Consider the following 19,412-nt stretch of genomic DNA (forward strand, 5'->3'; position numbering starts at 1 on the left):
ATTTTGAACAATACATTATATGTGCATTTTAAGATTTAAGAATTCGTTAAGTCATAGAGCTGTCAGTTCTTCTGAACCTATCCTCTCAGCTGCAAAAGATAACAAAAGTATGACCATGCCTGAGCTTGGACAAGAGATATCAGTAACTTGGATCCTATGATGTCAACTGCAAAAGGTCCTCAGAATTATGGCTATGGCTGAGTTTGGATAGCCATCTTTCGACCACGGAATGCAATAGTTCAGGGTATTGTTTAGGTCCAGCTCCCCACCTCAGAGAGAGAGATTAACATGGTGCATAATTCCAACTAGCCCATAGTGATGGGCAGCAATTAAACCTTTTAAGCCAATTTAAGCCTGCATTGACTATTGCCTGAAACTAGTATGGTTTGTTTATGTCACTACAGTTGATACAGACAATATTCATGGACCAGTTCATGTAAAGCCCTGGAAAGGGATACAATTATAGTTATAAGCAAGTTGACTAAAATTTGGTAAGGCTTTAAGCTAATATGCATTAAAGGATAAAAAGACAACGCAGAATTTATAGGGGAAACTGTTCACGTGTTGTGCTCTTGATATCTCAAGCTCCTCGAGAACGTAAGATCTGATGACAAGCTAGACATCCACCCTGAAATATCTTCACGATTGCAGCAAGCAACAACATTTTGACAAGTCAAAGCACAGATATACAAGTAACTTTCTATTTTATAATGAAAATGACAAACCAAAACCTCATTTTGTGCCTTTTTATATGGAAAACAGATAACAGTATAGCAGTTTCTTTTTTATTTTAGAGCCTCAGTTTTAGCACAAGAACCATTTTTATCAAAGTTTCCAACTTTCCAATTAAGAAATATTAAATATATTGCAACTAAGACAAAATTCAAGTATCAGGTTACTTATTTAATTACTCTCCCATTTTCCTTACAAAAGAATTAGACATAACAAGAAGAAGATGATGAATGATGAATGATGAATGATGAATGGTGACTATAATGCTGATGGATGAATATTTTATCATGACCAGTGTTGTCATTGTCATTGTTACTATTCTTCTCTTTTTTGCTATTGTAAGAAGTTACAAAATGTTGCTTCAGATCACACTTATAGCTGTTTATGTTTTTATCAATTTGTTGTAACTTCGCCAAACTGGAAATAATAACTAGTCCACATATTTATGTTAATTTGCGCTATTGCAACCTGTTGGTTGTGGGTTCCAAACTTGGAAACAGCTTTTCCTGCGAAGCAAGGGGTAAGGCTGCATACATGTGCCCCTCCCAGATCCTGCAGTAGTGGGAACCTCGTGCACTTCGATGCACTTTTATAATTATATTAAGTAACCACATGTAAAGATTAGAAAGGGATATTCTCTATGTGCATATCTCATGGTGAAATACATGTGAACATCAGATGCATCCTTCCTGAGTGCTTTCAGTGCACTGCCCAAGAATTCCTTCAAGATTAGCTATTTATGCTTTATGTATCAAGTCAAATGAGATAGCCATCCATCTTTAAGACATCGTGTTTTCCCTAAACATACCTTATGACATAGGCCCGCACACGAAACCTCTAAAAAATTATGTAATACCTTCCATATTCAGAGGATGCCGCTTAAGAAACCCCTACAACAGAAACAAAATGATCAACAATTCTTAAAAGATGAATTACGGCTACTATTAAGTACATGAAATTATTTTACCAGATTCCAGAGGCTTTCTTTTCTTGGTTTCTGAAGGTGGAAGATCAAAATTAAAAAAGTTGATCAGGACCTATCTTCCAAGAATCACAAAGTAAAAAAGGAAAACTGCAAAAAGAGCTCTCTAAGATCAACTCAGTCATTGAGTGACATTTGGTCAATTGGAATGAATTACCTTGACTTTCCTTGGAATGCATCATTAATTTCATCAACATCAGGATTTTCAGAGAATGTGGCTAGGATGATATACTTCTCTTTCCCGGAAGGTTCATCAATCCTCTTGTAAACTTCATACTGGTATGGGTAAGCCATCCTGAAATTTTAGGCATGTGTAAACACCAACATGGTCCTCTAGAATGTTTCAGTTAGATATTTTTTGTTTAAATTAAGAAAAATAATTGGTTGCTAAGCGGAGCTCAAATTGTGGAGCACAAAGTCAATCAACATTTTTATTTTTGGTTTTCACCCTTGTATATGTATTAGGTCAAATCTAGTTCCCCAAACAAGAAAAATCAGCAAACTTAGTTAGAAAAGGCCTGACAAAGTCCCATGAAAAATTTCAGCCGCTGTGATGACACTTGCTAAAACAAAAACATTAATGTCAATACAGGACAGATAGGAAAATATCATGACACTTCAGAAATATTGAACACGTGACAGGGAAACTGGGTGCAAAATAATGCAATCCTGGGTTTGAAAAACCCCGGTTCAGATTGCTATGGGCCCACCCAAACACCCAAATAGGACAATGTTATGGGAGTGGCAAACTGGTAACTAACCACAACTTTCAAGTGTTACTTGGTAAATAAAAGGGCTAAGGACACAAAGGGAAATAATATTAACTGAATAGGGATAAACTTGGAAGGAAAACTATTAAAGGACATGAGCTATAGGTAAAGGGAGGGGTAATTTTGGTAACAAGAATAAAGGAATTAAGAAATTGAAGAAGGTTGAAGGAGAAATGATGGTAGAATGTTGTGGGAGAGAGGTTCTTCTCTCCCCTATATTGATTTACTTAGCATTAAGGGAAAATCCTTACCCCCATTCTAATAAATGATAGCCAAGGGAGGTAAAAGGTAAGAAAGTAAAAAACAATACAACTTAATAGCCCAATACGCTAATAAATGATAGCCAAGGGAGGTAAAAGGTAAGAAAGTAAAAAACAATACAACTTAATAGCCCAATACCCAAAGTACCCTTATTACATGAAATTGCATAACTCTACACTCCCCCTCAAGCTAGAGAATAAATGTCATACATTCCCAGTTTGCATAGAAGACTGCTGAATTGATGATAAATGAGCCCTTTGGTGAAGATGTAAGTCAACTAATCACCTGTCCTCACAAAAGGGGTGCAAATGTAGCCAGAGTCAATCTTATATTTGATGAAATTTCAGTCCACCTTAATATGTTTTGTATGGTCATGTTGCACTGGATTGTGGGTTATACTTATAGTAGTCTTTTTATGACAATAGAGTCTCATAAGTGCCTCGGCTTCAAACGCCAACTCTTGGACCAGTCTTCTCAACCATAGGACTTCACATACTCCACGAGCCATAGCCTCGAATTGTCTTTGCGCTTGATCGGGCCACAATAGGCTTTTTTTTGCTCTATGTGACTAGGTTTTCGCTAAAAAATGTGCAATAGCTTGATGTAGACCATTTGTTAGAAATAAGCAACCTAATTGGTATTAGTGTAGCCTTCTATCCTCAAATGGTTGTTCTTGGCATACAATAGTCCTTTCCATGGGGTGGACTTCAAGTACCTGAGGATTTGGAAGTTGAGTAGGAGAAAGAGAGAAGAGAGGAAGAGAGCAGAAGGAGAGATGATGAGAGGAGAAAGAGAAAGATGAGGGAAGAATCAAAGAGAAAGATGAGGGCAGAATCATGTGTGAGCTCTTTTGCCCACCTCATATATATTAGTTTCTATTAATACTTTAGGGAATTACATATTCCTCCCTAGGAAGGTGAAAATAAAAGAAAATACAAATAGGACAACTTATCATATACACAGTTCCTAAAGTACCCGTATTACATACATTCCAACACTCCCCCTCAAGCTTGACCTTAAGGATTGGAACGCCTACACCTTTGGCAACATCTCCTCTAGGGTCTCTGATTGTAGGTCTAGGCTTGATTCCATCCAAATCCGGTTGCAATCCAATCTCCTCAACCCTTCCTTGTCTCGGGAAGAAAAAGAGACCTCTCGGAGCTATCTTCTCTCCTCTCCCAGGAAGAAAGCTTCATCAACTGGAAATCCCGCATCAAATGACTTGATCTAGGGGACTCCAACTCATCCTATTTCCATAAATCTCTCAAGGCCAAGAACAACTCCAACTCCATTCCTCTTCATCTGGACAGCAATGGTTCCACCTTGAGAAACCCCCCGGACATCAAAGACGAATGCATTTCCTTCTTCAAGAACATATTTTATCCCCCTTCTCCCACCTCCTCCCCCCTCCCCCCCTCCCCCCTCTTCCCTCTTCTGGACAAGTTCATCCCTAACCATCTCATATCCTTCCCTACAATCCATTCCCTCCGCTCAGGAAATCCTAGCAACTGTTCATTCCCACAAAGCCAACAAAGCTCCCGGCCCTGACGGCTTCAACATAGGCTTTTACACCTCTAGTTAGTCTATCGGTGAGGATCTCATCAACGGCATCAAGAGCTTCTTATTTAATCCCTCCTAAGTCTACCAATTCAACCATACCTACCATTGTCTTATCCCTAACAAAGAGGGCCCCTCCTCCTTATCCGAATTTCAACATATCTCCCTGTGTAATCTCCTCTATAAGTTCATTACAAAAATCCTTGTTAATTACATTCAGGTAGTCATCGACTCTCTTGTCAGTGCCAACCAATCCGCCTTCATTTCGGGTCATAGCATTTCTGACAATATCATCATTTGTTATGAGATTGTCATGGTTTTGATAAGAAATCGCATTCCCCCACCGCCCTTCTCAAAATTGACATCCACAAAGCATTCGTCTCCGCAGATGGGACCTCATATCCAGAGTCATGCTATCCATGTCCTTCCCCCTATCCTTCGTGAACTGGATCCTAACCTGCATCTCCTCCCCCAAGCTCTCCATTCTTGTGAATGGTTCTCCTACGGGGTTCTTCTCCCCCGCTGTCGGCATCGGCCAAGGCTGCCCCTATCCCCCTTCTTTTTCTTTACTCTGGAGGTCCTCTTCAGATCCATTAAAACTCAAACCAACAATCATCTCATCTCTCCCACCCCTAAGGGAAAAGCTTCCAATCTCACCCACCTTGGCTTTGTTGATGACCTTATGATCTTCTCCAGAGTTGATGAGGGTTCCATCTCCACCATTATGTCCTCTCTCCATCTCTTTGAGTCCCTATCGGGCCTTTATATCTCCCTTATCAAATCCCATCTCTTCCTTGCAGGAGTCTCGGGAGCCCTCCAAAGCTCGTCTCCTCCTGCTCACTGGCTTCACCTGTGGTTCTCTTCCGGTTAAGTATCTTGGCCTGCCTCTCATCTCGTTCAGGCTTACTGCTCACCATTGTGCCCCTATGCTAAATTAAGTCCATAAAAAGCTTTATTGGAAGAGCAAGCTGCTCTTATATGCGGGTTTAGTTCTTATCTGATCGATCTTCCAATCATCTTACATTAATTGGTTGGGAACTTTTCAGCTTCCCAAATCAATCATCAAATCCATTGTTCCCTCTTTCACACCTTATGGAAAGGTTCTGATTCGCCCAAATTCCTCCATCCCATTCATTAGTCCTCCTCTGTGTCCTTCTCTGTCTGCTTTCCCAAGCGTGAAAGAGGTCCAGGCATCAGGTGAATTAAGGATGTTAATTCTACTGCCATTGTGGTCTCCAAGTGCCTAGGCATCTGGGTGTCATAGGTCTATGCTACCCTACTTCGCAATGACTCCTTATGGACTTGTATCATCAAACCCAACTCCTATTGGGTGTGAAAGAATATTCTTTTTGCCCGTCCTCTGGCCTTGACTGTCATCAAATCCAATATTGGAAATGGTTTGAACACCTCCTTCTGGCTTAACAATTGGCACCCGGCTGGTGTCCTCTCTTAGCTCATAAGTCATCGCTCTGTCTACTCCTCTGGTCTCCCCAGTCTCCTCTATCATCTCTAACAACTCCTAGTCCCCCCTTACATTCCCTCCCTCTCCATCATCTGGCAATTTCTTAACTCCATTCCCCCTTCCCTCCTTAGCCGATCGCACCATCTGGACCTCTGCATCTGGATGCTTCTCCTCCTCTTCGGCTAGGAATCATTCTCGATCCCTTAGCCCTCCAACCCCTGGTTCAACATTGTCTAGTTTCTAGCCCACATCCCTCACCACAGTCTCATTATCTGGAGAGCTCTCTCCAACTGTCTCCCCACCCAGTCTTTTCTCATATACCGCCATATCTCGGTCTCCCCTGCTTGCTGCCTTTGCTGGAATGGCATCGAAGATACCAACCACCTCTTCTTCGAATACTCCTCTCGTATATGGAAGCACGTCCTCTCCAAGTGCTCGCTTTCCTGGAGATCCCCCTCCCCCTTCAGAGAGAATGGCTTTGGATTGATATGGCCTTTTCAAGGAAATCTACTTGTGATATTGCCGGCAAGCTTGCTTTTGGTACTACGATCTCTCATATTTGGATGGAGCACAATCTTCGTAGATGGCCCTCTTACTCAAGGTCTTTTGACATGATTTGGAAGGCCATCTACTTTGACGTCTCCTCCAAACTCGTATCCCTCCCCTATAGGCCTGTTGTTGACTCGCCAAGGAATAGGCTCATTGTTGTTTCCTGGGGTCTTCCTCATTGCATTATGCCTTTCCCCCCACCCTACCCCCTAGGGTTGTATCATTCGGCCTATTGGTCTTGTATATCCCCCCTCCTTTTCTCTTGTTTTATATATTACCTATTTATTAAAAAAAAAAAAGGAAAGAGAGAAAGAAAAGCAACAAAGAAGATAAGGATCCTACCGGAAAGAGAGAGAAAAGAGCAGAAAAGGGAAGGGAGAAGTCACAGCCACCACGCAACTCACAAAAATCAAATTTCTATTCCGTTATTCAATTATAAAATCCCAATAAATCCTTCTGTAATTAAATCCTTTGAGGGTCTCGTTTGTTCCTTTCTTTAGAAGGGTTCTGATTCCTCTAAATTCCTAAGACCCTTATGTTGGGAGAAGGTTTGCCTTCCTCAAGCTGAAGGTGGCCTTGGGATTAGAGGAATCAAAACCACCAACTTTGTTGGAATCCTCAAGCTCATCTGGAAGATTGTGTATAAGAGCATCTGGGTTGACTGGATATACTTTGGTCTGCTCAAGTCTAACTCCCTTTGGACTGCTCCCTGCATCTTTGATGGATCCTGGATTTGGCATAAGATTCTTGAGCTTCGGCCCCTTGCCCTCTCCGCCATCTCCTTCAAGATTGGTAATGGCCAGTCTACCTCCCTCTAGAAGGACCCCTCGCATCCTACAGGCATCCTTGCTCACATCATCCCCCCCAGAGCCATATACTCTTCGGTCCTTTCTCCAGTCGCCTTTGTCTCTTCCATCCTTTCCCCCTTTGGCTGGTCCCCTCCCATCTCTCCTCCTCCCCTTCTTAACCTGTGGTCCTCCCTCCCTCCCCCCTTCCTTGGTCACAGAGGAAGGGCAGACAAATGCATATGGCTCCCCTCCCCTCTAATGAATCCTTCACTTCTACTCTGCTTGGCCTTTCATTTGTAACCCCTCCCTGGTTGTTGCGTGGCACAAGGTGGTTTGGATCAAAGGGTACATCCCCCGCCACAGCTTTACTCTTTGGCGTTATTTGTCAAACTGCTTGCCTACTCAAGCCTTTCTCATCGACCATCATATCCCAGCCAATCTTGCATGCTGCCTTTGCCCCCTGGGTATAGAAGACATTCCTCACCTCTTCTCCTGTCTTTCTTCCCTCACCTGGAAAACTGTCATGTCCAAATGCTGGCCTTCAAAAAGATCCATTCTCCCTTTTGATAGAGAGTGAAATTGGATTGATATGACATTCTCTGGTTCCTCTATATGTGATTCCATTGGTAAATTGGCCTTCGCCACCACTATTAATCACCTTTGGATGGAACGTAACATTCGTAGATGGACTTCCAAATCCCGTTCTCCGGATAAGATTTGGAAAGCTATCTACTTCGATGTCACGTCTAAAGCTTCATTTCTTCAGACCCGTCCAATCCCCACCACCCCAAGAAATTCCCACATCATTGCTTCATGGAACCTGGAGGTTGACTTCATCCCCTCCCCACTTGATAGCTTCTTGGATTTCTGTTCCCCAGCTCTCCCTCGGCCCCACCCCCCTTATTTTGGTAGCCTATGTTGGTGATTGTTTTGTTTTTGTTTTCTTCTAGTTTGCTTTCTTTGTAGGCTTCGGCCTTTGTTTTCTTTGTTGGCCATGGCCTCCCCCCCCCTTTTTCCTCCTCTTGTTATTTTTCCTTCTTGTAATGAATTATTTATTCATCAAAAAAAAAAAAAAAAAGCCCAATAAAGAAACCCAACTGAAAAAGTGACCTATTCTAGTTTGGAAACTCAAAACAAATAGGGAATTAAATCCTATGTAGCTATCTCCTACTTAATCTACCCAAATAAAAGATTGTATGATTATCCCAAAATAGAAATAAATCCTAACTATCCTACCAGACCCAAAACCCAAACTGGACCAGTTCATCCCCATCTGGACTCCCGAAAAGGTTTGAGCTGCCCCACACAAGCAGTACTGCATCACATAAACAATGAATTACTTTGGCATTGGAGCATATAAGATGGATACAGAATAGATGATGCTGTACTGCACCAAATGCAAACAGAAAATGAAATGAACAATAGCGAAATTCTAAATATCACACCTGAGAGCACCCATAATCGGATATTGTGTGCCTGCATAATAAAGAAGCCTGAAAGAATAGCAGCTCTGGAATGACGCTGCATACTCCAATCTCTTGTCCCTTCCCATTGTCTTCAAAGGAGTGGTAGAAAATGACCAATCAAATACGTTAAGATCTATTAGTCCCAAGTAGACAATAAAATTAAGTTAATAGTTGTTACTTCCTTGCATGATAATAAGTTAATAGGTGTTACTTACTTGCATGATGCCGCTAGACGCAGGCAGATCCTGAGTTCCAAAAAGGCCCACAAAAGAATGAGTGCTCATATAAACTTCAGAGGGTTATCAATTGCTACAGTTATTTTCTATCCTAAGAACTGATTAGAAATGAAAGCAAGTTCATCTGTAACACAGTGTTACTAGCATGCTTACACAACCATGCAAGAATTAAAGAAATTGCTCAAATATGAGCAGAGAAAGAGGTTGATGCCAAAATAAATATTCTTGGCCAATATTATAAGAATTATAGCCAGGCTCATGTGTTATACCTGAGCCCTAAACCTACCTTGTGTGCTTGACTGCAGTGAACCACAAGAGGGGGACAGTGTCAAGGACTACTAACTAGCATCAGTTTTTTGCCACAAGGGAAGGAATGACCCTACTTGCAAGTGTTACTCGTGTTGGGACAATTGGAAGGGTTACAAATCTCCAAGGAAGTAAGTGTAAGTCTTATGCCATTAAGGGGATTCATTTCTTATCTGGTGTAAATTTATATCAGCCACTTATATCTTCAGAAAATAAAGATACAATGGGGAAAGAAACAAACACCATGCATGAAATATGTGTCCCAAGTGCTTAAGATGTATAAGAATTAGAACCTTTAGCCGAGGATTAATAAGAATGACAGGGCGGTTACCAGCAGAATCAGTCATAGCTTTTAGATCCTGTATATCCAACAAACATTGAGTTAGTAAAATGGAAAAGACGATTCATTCTAGAAACAGGTGAAACTAGAACATATCTTGTTAAAAAGGATAATGAATAATGCATTAAAAAAAATTATAAGAAGTTCCTCACATCAATAATACAATTCCCAACAGCATTTTGAGGAGCAACTAGGATAAACATGTCATCCTGTTCATCAACATCTTTGGCACCTAAAATCAAAAGGAGAGAAACCAAATCATAATGTCTTGTTAACTTCATCATTCGGGGACTGCAAACATTAAGAACACACATTTGATGAAGCTGATGAAGAAGGCGGCCACCAACTACATTTGGAGTTGATATAAATAGCATATATGCAATGTTTTCTCTGTAGTTACACACAATGTCTAAAACGTAAGCATTTCCCTTGTAAGAGAAAAGGAAATGGAGACTACTTGTAATCAATGGGATTAATGCAAAAGTATACAACTATATCAATTCCCCTTGGTTCAAAAAACCTCATGCTCGAGTTTTGTAGAATGGGAGAATTTTGAACATACAATAGACCACAGTACTTGACCTTATGAAAACATTGATCAATCCACAATCCAATGATACAAAATCAGCAATAAATCATTGTTGAATCACAATCTTTAAGCACAAACTCGATGGGTTTGATCAAAAGCTCAATCAATGTATGTTCCTCCATAGGAGGTTCTTCATTGATAACTGAAGCCACTTGTCTTCCATCATTGATGACTCACCTTCTAGCTTTTCCACCCGTTGCTAATAAAAATAAGATACATCATCGTTTAGTTTATCTGATATTTGCTTCAACCATTCGCAAGTTCCCTTGCATGACTTAGATTTTTTGGTGGGTAGCAAGCAATAAAGGAGGATCCATGGTATCCAGGGCCAGCTTTAGCTCTGATCTCAATTAATGCAATCTGAATTCTGGATTATGGATCTTAGGTGCAAACAGGCCCAATGATCAAATCTATGATCAGCTCTGAGATAAAGGAAGCAACTAAGTTGTTAAAAGGATGAAATCAGATCGATTGAAGGACAGGGAAAAGGGATGGGATCTATATGCTTGTAGGAAAGAAGAGAAGAAATCAAGCTTGGGATACCAATCCCATATGCACTGCTCAACAGCACTAAACTCTTAAAAAAATCATGTCATTTTCTCAAATCATCCTTAACTGATGGGGGTGTAACACACATATAAAGACCTAAAATTTCTAAACTAACTCATAAGAGGATTCTTAATCATACTTACACATTCAATGAAATAAATAAACTCAAAAGAAACTCTATCTATAAATTAAGTATTCAAATCTAAGTGAAATATTTCACTTTACTAATCGCATGTAGTAACTTAACCCTCACTTTATAGGCTTATAAAATGAAACTCAACAAAATAAATGGCACAACCTATAATATAACTACCCAAAGGTAAGTTTCAGCCCATTGACAGCCAACTGCTTCTTGGAGGCCTTCTGAACATTCGGATTTATATCTAACGCAAGTTATGCAACTACATTATTATTCTATTGCATTTAGTTATGAAAGGATGACCCAATAATTAAAATGCTAAACATCACAAAAGAAGTGACGGGGACATCAGTCCAGATTTCCAAGTCTATCAGATACAATGATGCAGAGACCAGCCCAGCTCAGGTTCTATCTAGTTGGAGGATTGATGATCACCATGGGACCCACACTCTCAACTTTTCTGTGGAGAAGTATTTGTTCAGTTCTGGAAATTGACTGCAATAAATGGGCCCCACCTGGACAGCCAACACAGGAGGCTAGGGAGAATATCAAATCGAGATTTCAGCCCTGTTGATTCCTTGTTTTTTTCTTTTTCTTTTTTGAAAAGTAAACTTGCACCTTTATTTATTATTTCCTTAGTTGGTGGATTAGATTAGGATTCTTTTAATATCTTTTTCCTAGTTTATTGGATTTGATTGGGAATCTTTTTGCTAGTAGATTAGAATAGGATTCTTATTCTATTAGTTTCCTAGTTTGTTGAATATGACTAGGGTTTATTTTTTGCTTTTAGCTTTTATTAATTTGTAAGGCCTACAACCAAGGAAGTTGTTATTGAATGAAAGAAAAGTTGAATGGTGTGCATGGGCTCCCTCTCCATCGTGGAATCTCTCTCCCCTCCCCCAGTGTGAAGCTTCTACTTCTCTCTTTCTCTCTCAGCACTAAGGTAAGACCCTCCCACCCCCATTCTTTCTCTCACCTTCTCATCACTCTTCTCTTTCTCTTTGTCTCTTGTATCCCTGTCCAAATATTAAAACAGCATGATCCCCGTCCCCCTTCAACGACTTCTGTCCTCACCCCCTTTTATTTTCCATTGACTTTAACTACTTGCATCTCTATTTAATCAATTTTCTCTACACTAGGTATTGTTGACTCATGGTTTAAAGTATCTCCGATATTGATACGATATCTTCCGATACGTATCTTAAATTTAGCCGACTGATACGATACACACCAATACGATAAATGGAATTTTTAAAATCCTTTTGTATCGATATATCCTATGATACATACACCACCGATACACATCGATACAATACGATATGCACCGATACGACTTTATGGAAAATATAAAATCGAGGTGAAATGTACGTTTCGGTATGTATCAGTACGTATCGATAAGTATCAATGTGTATCAATCGGTATGTATCGGTGAGTATCGGTATGTATCGATCGGTATGTATCAGTGAGTATTGTTATGTATCGATCGGTACGAATCAGTGAATATCGGTATGTATCGATACAGTGCGTTACGGTCATATAATGGCCAAGATGGGTAATTTTTCAAAAAAATACGATTTTTTGAGGGGTTTTTGTTCCAAAGTTTTTACCAGTCATATTTCTCTCTAACTAAAGTGGAAATCAAGGTTATGGACTAGGATTTTACATTTATGGGACAACTACAAACCTTGAATTGTTAGTGCGATACCCTCAATTTAGTGTTTATGCATAATACATGTTATCAATAGTTTTTTTTAACAAATTCTTTATGCAAAAGTGTTTAAAAAAATGTTTCCTATCCATTTATGTGTGTATCTTTAGCGTATCTCCGATACGATATGATACCCTCCGATACGTATCTTAATTTTGACTGACCGATATGGCGACCGATATCCGATACTTTAATCCTTGAGTTAAAGTATCTCCGATACTTTAATCCTTGAGTTAAAGTATCTCCGATACCGATACGATACCCTCCGATACGTATCTTAAATTTAGCCGAACGATACGATACATGAAATTTTTAAAATCCTTTCATATCGATATATATCCTACGATACATACCGATATGCACCAATACACTATCGATACGTACTGATACTCTATGGGAAATATAAAATCGAGGTGAAATATACGTTTCGGTGAGTATTTGTATGTATCGATCGGTACATATCGATGAGTATCAGTATGTATCGGTGAGTATCGGTATGTATTGATCAGTACGTATCGGTATGTACCGATACAGTGTGCTACGGTCATATAATGGTCAAGATGGGTATTTTTTCAAAAAACACGATTTTTTGAAGGGTTTTTGTTCCAAAGTTGCTGCCAGCCATATTTCTCTCTAACTAAAGTGGAAATCAAGATTGGGAACAAGGATTTTACATTTATGGGATAACTACAAACTTTGAATTCTTAGTGTGATACCCTCAATTTAGTGTTTATGCATAATACATGTTATCAATAGCTTTTTTTAACAAATTTTTTATGCAAAAGTGTTTAAAAAGGTGTTTCATATCCATTTATCCATTTATGTGCGTATCTTTAACGTATCTTAGTGTATCACCGATACGATACGATACCCTCCGATACGTATCTTAATTTTGATCGACCGATATGGCGACCGATACAGATACTTTAATCTTTGTGGTCGCAGCTCCTCTGCTGACCTTGGAATGTCCCTCGGATTCCTGTACCAACATTGAAGACCACTCTGCATCCATGATGGCCTTGGAAGATCTCAATGCTCCCTGCGATAGCCGGGAAGGCCCCCTAACCACTGCAATGAAGCTGCAATCTGCTGCCCACATATGTAAGCCTCAGTAGGCCTCTGTACTAATGCAAAGAAGTTGCTACTTGTCACCCTATGATCACTGAAGAAAATCCCAGCGGAATTGGATCTTTGATTGCTCATAGTTTTTGGCTAGCCCCTTTGGCTGACCCTTTGGATGGGGTCCATGTTGTCGCCGAGACCAACCATATCCCCAATCCTAACACCCTAGCCAATAATATCAACTCTGCCCCCTCCACCCATAAGAAGCAAAGCAAAAAAACCTCCACCACTTCTAAATCCACAACCACTCCCATTGTCTCCCCTATCATAGGTTATAGCCGCCAGCCTCCCTCCACCTCTGGTCCCCCCATCCCTAAGACCCCCCGCAGCTTAACTAAGCATCTGATGCCCTCCCTTCAGTTCTTAATGATTCCTCGAGGTCTCAATTCCTCAGCAAAACAAGCCGAGATAAGATCCCACATTCGCTCCTCTCAGTCCAATCTTTGCTGTCTTCTGGAAACCCATGTCCTGGAGCCCAATGCCTCTTGCCTCATCAATTGCCCTTATTGGTCCTTTGGGTCTAATTATCTTCACAGCCCTAATGGCAAAATTTGGATCCTTTGGGACCCATCCTCCCTGCCCATCTCCTATTTCTCCTCCTCAGCCCAAGTCATGCATATCTCTATTTCCCATCACTCTGGTCCCTTCATCTGTTTTCTCTCAGTAGTCTATACTCATAATAGGGCTTCCCTTAGGCTACCCTGTGATCGCTTACTTGGCACAATAGAAGAGCTGGTAATTAGCGGGTGGCTTGCAACCTTGATAGGGCCCTCGTTAATGAAGCCTGACTTGACTCTTTTCCTTGTTCTCATGCTTGCTTTGGTCTTCCTGGGATTTCGAACTATAGACCCATCTCACTCCATGTCCTCCCCTTCCGTTCCTTCAGTCCTAAGCCTTTCAAGTTCTTTAACATGTGGATCTCCCATCCCAATTTCAAACCTTTAGTCCATAGTGCTTGGAACATCCCTATCCCCCCCTCCTTGCCTTTGCCAAGAAGCTTAAGAATGTTAAAGCCACCCTTAAGCTTTGGAATACCTCCAACTTTGGGAATATCTCCTCTCGGGTCTCTGATGGTCAGGACAAGCTCCATTCCATTCAATCTAGATTCCCGCTCGATCTTCTCAATCCTGTCCTGGCTGAGGAAGAAAAAGTTGTTGCCTCCGACCTATCCTTGCTTCTGGAATAAGAAGAATGCTTCCTCCACCAGAAAGCCCGTATAGAATGGCTTGATTTGGGAGATTCTAATTTGGTTTACTTCCACTGTTCTCTCAAAGCCAAGAATAATCCCAACACCATTCCTAAGCTTATTTCTTCCTCTGGGATTAATCTCTACTCCCCTGATCTCATCAAGGCTGAAGTCCTCTCCCATTTCTAGCACTCTTCAACCCTACCCCCACCCCTCCCCGCATCCCCCCCAGCCCCCCCAATCTTCTCAACAAGTTTGTCCCTGATAAGCTCTTCCCCTTCCTCCAATCCATCCCCAACGAGGAAGAAATCCTCTCGGCCGTCCTCTCTCATAAGGCCAATAAAGCCTCGGGTCCTGATGACTTCAGTATGGCTTCTTCTCTGCCAGTTGGAATACCATCCATAATGGCCTCATTCTGGCGGTGCGTAGTTTCTTCTACAATCCAAACCAAATTGGTGCGATAAATCACACCTTCCACTGCCTTATCCCTAAAAAGGAAGGTGCGGTTTCCATGAATGACTTTAGACCCATTTCTCTCTACAACTTCATTGCCAAAATCCTAGCAAACAGGATTCAGAAAGTCATTGGTTCCCTTTCAGCCCCAACCAATCTGCCTTTATAACGGGAAGGAGCATTGCTGCCTACAACATTATCCTCTATCATGAGATTGATTGTGGTTTTGACCGCGTTTAACTCTCCGGCTTCCCTCCTTAAGATTGACATTCATAAAGCTTTTGAAACGATCAGTTGGGACTTAATTTCTAATGTTCTACTCGAAATAGCCTTTTCGACCTCTTTTGTTTACTGGATCCGAACTTATATCTCCTTCCCCACTTCTCTGTCTTAGTGAATGGTATCGCGGCTGGTTACTTCCCCTCGGGGCGTGGTATCCGCCTAGGGTGCCCCTTTTCCCCTCTTCTCTTCTCCCTTTCCTTAGAAGGCCTTTCCCGCTCTATCCAATCTATCATTGACCTCCATCTCATTTCTCCCATTCCTAAATGCAAATCTCTCCTCCTCTCCCACTTGGCTTTTGCTGATGATATTATGATCTCTAAGGCTGATCCTCTTTCCATCACCACCATTAAGTCCACTCTTCACAACTTTGAAACTCTTTCGGGTCTCAGAATCAACCTCCTCAAGTCCAATATCTTCCTCTCTGGTATGTCCCCTGAGGCCAAAGAAAACCTTTGTGATATCTCTGGAATCCCACTGGGTTCCTTGCTTGTTATAAATACTTGGGCCTACCCTTTATTTCCTCCAGGCTTTCTTCCCATCATTGCATCCCATTGCTTGACCACATCAGGAAAAAGCTTCAACTTTGGAAAGGCAAACTCTTCTCTTTTGCCAGCTGTCTTACCTTGATTAAGTCGGTCCTCCAGTCCATGTATTTATATTGGTCCGGTACCTTTGTCCTCCCAACTTCAGTGATTTAAGTCTTTTGAGGAGCTTCTGTGTTCCTTCCTTTGGAAGGGCTCTGATTTCTCCAAATTCCTCAGTCCTCTTAGTTGGAAGAAGGTTTGCCTCCCTAAATTTGAAGGAGGATTAGGGATTAGGAGAATCAAAGATGCCAATTCGGTGGGTGTCCTCAAGCTTATCCGGAAAATTGTGTCCAAACACAGAAGCATTTGGGTAGATTGGATTCTCTCTGGCTCAAGCATAACTCTCTTTAGACGGACCCTTCCATCTCTGATGCATCCTAGATCTGGAGGAAAATTCTCGAGCATAGGCCCATTGCCCTTACTGCCATTTCCTATGGAATAGGAAATGGTCAGTCAACCTCCCTTTGGAAGGATCCCTGGCATCCTTAGGGCATATTGTCTCATCTGCTAACCCCCAAAGTTATCTATTCTTCCGGTCTCCCTACCAATGCGTTGGTCTCCTCTATCCTTTCTCCCAATGGCTGGTCCCCTCCCTCCGCTCTCCCTCCTCTTATAGATCTCTGGTCCTCCCTCCCCCCTCTCCCCTGGTCATAGAGAAAGGGAAGATAAATGTAATTGGATCCCCTCCTCCAATGGGATCTTCTCCTCTGCCTTTGCTTGGTCCTACATTCGAAACCCTTCCCTGGTTGTTTCGTGGCATAAATTGGTCTGGTTTAAAGGTCACATTCCCCTCCATAGCTTCACTCTATGACGCTGCCTATCCAACTGTCTTCCCACTCAATCCTTCCTCATCCACTGTATAACCTTGTCAATCCTTCCTGTTGCCTATGCCGCTCAGGTATAGAAAATATCCCCCATCTTTTCTTCTCTTGCCCCTTCTCCTCCCTTGTTTGGAAAACTGTCCTTTCCAAATGTTGGCCGTCTAGAAGATCTATTCTCCCTTTTGACAGGGAATGAACTTGGATAGACATGACATTCTTGGGCCCTTCCATTTGTGACACTGTTGGCAAACTGGTTTTTTTTGCAACTATAAGCCATCTTTGGATGGAATGTAACATTCATAGATGGACCCCCAAATCTCGATCTTCGGATAAGATTTGGAAAGCTATCTATTTGATGTTACTTCCAAAGTCCAAGCTCTTCATGGCTTTTATTCTTGCCCTGAAGAGGACATAGGAAAATACAAAAAAATAAAATAAAATAAAATAAAAAATAATATGGGATAGAAGGAGGAACAGGTATAAACCAAAGAGCCATCGATTGGTGTGATGGTAAAGAGCTTGGGCTTCCAGCTTGAAGACATGGGTTCAAGTCTGAAAGCAGACACTTTTCTCAAAAATGTCAAAGATTAGGACTCTCCAATCCTGTTAGTTACGTAATGAGGGTAATTTGGGTACTAGGTTTTTATCTTGTATTATGCTTTCACCTTTTTACCTCCCTTGGCTATCTTATGTTAGAATGGGGGGGGGTATGTATGTAAATAATTTCATGTATAAAAAGTTAGTGAATCAATATATAGGGGAGACAAATCGATTCTCTCCCTGTCTTGCACTCATCTTCCCTTTTTCTCCTCTGTTCTTCTTACCTCTTCTATTCACTTTTCTCTTAACTTGATCTTTGATCATGACTTGCACTGGGTTAGTACCTTTAGAAGACAAACCAGTAATGTAGAGGATACTGGAAATAGGAACAAATAGCACAATTCAGAAAATGGAGAACTAAGATTTTTTAATATTTTTTTCATAGGTTGTGAGCACATCTCAAAATTTAGTCCTAGGTTCCCAAAATAAAATTTCAGACCCCAGAACCAAGACATGAAACCTTGCAAATTATCCTATCATACATTTGGCTTTATCAATTATGTACCAAATATTACTCTTACACCTAAGATCGAAGTCATGTTTTTCTGCACAATAATCTAGTGGAATATGTAAGTAACATGGTCATTTCAACTCTTTCCCAGATAAATGGATAAAATAGTTACATATTCAATTTTGTATAACTCGAGTATTTATCCAACATCTGTCATGCATTTCTTCTTGCAGATGAATCCAACAAGATAATAATAAAATTCCAACAAAATATTGCAAACATTTTCAGTTACTATAGGGCTTAATAATGAGAAATGTTCTACTAGCAACTGAGGGATCAAATGTCACAATTAAAAAGGTAACTGAAACATTATTCATAAACTAAAGGATAAAAACTTTAATTCAGACAAATAGAAATAGTTTTTTCTTTTGGAGTAGAAATGTCTTATTTAAGCAGTCCAGACCTATAGAACCAATGTTGAGAAAGGTCCCCTTAGCACCGTAATCCCCCCAGTCCATGAACTCCAAAATCTTTCGAGTTCCAGCCAGCTGTAATGGCATTCCAGCAAGGGCACCCTCTCCCATAGATCCTTGAACACAAACCTGGAAAATGATAAAATTTTAGTTCCATTTGAACATGACATAAAGATTCAGTGCTCACTAATAACTGGAGAATCCAGATAGGTATACCTTAACTCGTTTTCCATCATCAGCAAATGAGAGCGCAAGAACTCGCACAAGTTCCATTAAAGTACCGATTCGATAGACATCCTGTGCATCATAATGTATAGTTACTTTCAACAATTGTGTTTGTCAAATCCGGAAAAGAGACAAAGGAACTGTACGCTACCATTTCTGGGTTAAGCTCTGGAATGCTTATCTCAACCTGTCAAAGATAAATGTTAAATTACAAACAAGAGATAATAAAAGCTTGGTGGAAACATCTATATAAAAATATTTAATATACAAGGCATTAAATCCCCATGACAACTAAAAGACGACTAACACAACAATAATGATTGTCGGCCATTATCACAACGATTTACATGCTTCATCCATTATCACTGCATTAATTAATATGTGGACGAGGAATTTTCCTCCTACCATATTCACTACATTAAACACAAATCAATAATTATCGCTATTATTCACTACTCAACAGGATCAACTTTCTTTGCAGTCTTTACATAGTGGGTCCAGCAGCCTTGGGGCATTTCCATGCCCACAGCCATGTGCAGATACACTTCTCAGGAGGAAAATATTAAATTAACCTACTAGACTTCATGCCATGTTTTTTTTTTTTTGGATGAATTAATAATTTCATTGCCAAAGAAGAGAAGAAAATACAAGGGAGAAAGAAAGAGAAAGGGGGGGGGGGAGAGAATGGTAGAGGGAAGGCCCAGGAGATAACAATGAACACGTTCCTTGGGGAGTTTTAGACCGGATGGGGGTGGATAAAGGACAGTTTGGAACTGACATC

At 40.7% G+C, this 19,412-nt stretch overlaps 1 protein-coding gene across 5 annotated transcripts in view; it reads right to left on the minus strand.

The window, feature by feature from the left end:
• Positions 1 to 336: 336 nt before the first annotated feature.
• LOC122089371 (adenylate kinase 5, chloroplastic) overlaps positions 337 to 19,412 on the minus strand; it is a 129,751-nt gene continuing 110,675 nt past the window's right edge. The window contains exons 9-19 of one of the 5 annotated variants that reach the window (XR_006143317.1): positions 18,783 to 18,818; positions 18,623 to 18,703; positions 18,397 to 18,535; positions 9,602 to 9,681; positions 9,403 to 9,468; positions 8,783 to 8,812; positions 8,547 to 8,656; positions 1,872 to 2,009; positions 1,700 to 1,729; positions 1,541 to 1,622; positions 337 to 628 (exon numbers count right to left, since the gene is read on the minus strand). Coding sequence is in view for 3 of the 5 variants with exons in the window: in XM_042659044.1 (XP_042514978.1) it covers positions 1,598 to 1,622; positions 1,700 to 1,729; positions 1,872 to 2,009; positions 8,547 to 8,656; positions 8,783 to 8,812; positions 9,403 to 9,468; positions 9,602 to 9,681; positions 18,397 to 18,535; positions 18,623 to 18,703; positions 18,783 to 18,818 (735 nt within the window). In the remaining 2 variants the exon portion in view is untranslated. Of the gene's footprint in view, positions 638 to 1,540; positions 1,623 to 1,695; positions 1,730 to 1,871; positions 2,010 to 8,546; positions 8,657 to 8,782; positions 8,813 to 9,402; positions 9,469 to 9,601; positions 9,682 to 18,396; positions 18,536 to 18,622; positions 18,704 to 18,782; positions 18,819 to 19,412 lie in introns of those variants that run through there. The other 4 variants (XR_006143316.1, XM_042659044.1, XM_042659043.1 and 1 more) reach the window with 4 other exon arrangements.

The sequence above is a fragment of the Macadamia integrifolia genome, chromosome 9 (genome assembly GCF_013358625.1).
Source record: "Macadamia integrifolia cultivar HAES 741 chromosome 9, SCU_Mint_v3, whole genome shotgun sequence".
Classification (NCBI taxonomy): domain Eukaryota; kingdom Viridiplantae; phylum Streptophyta; class Magnoliopsida; order Proteales; family Proteaceae; genus Macadamia; species Macadamia integrifolia.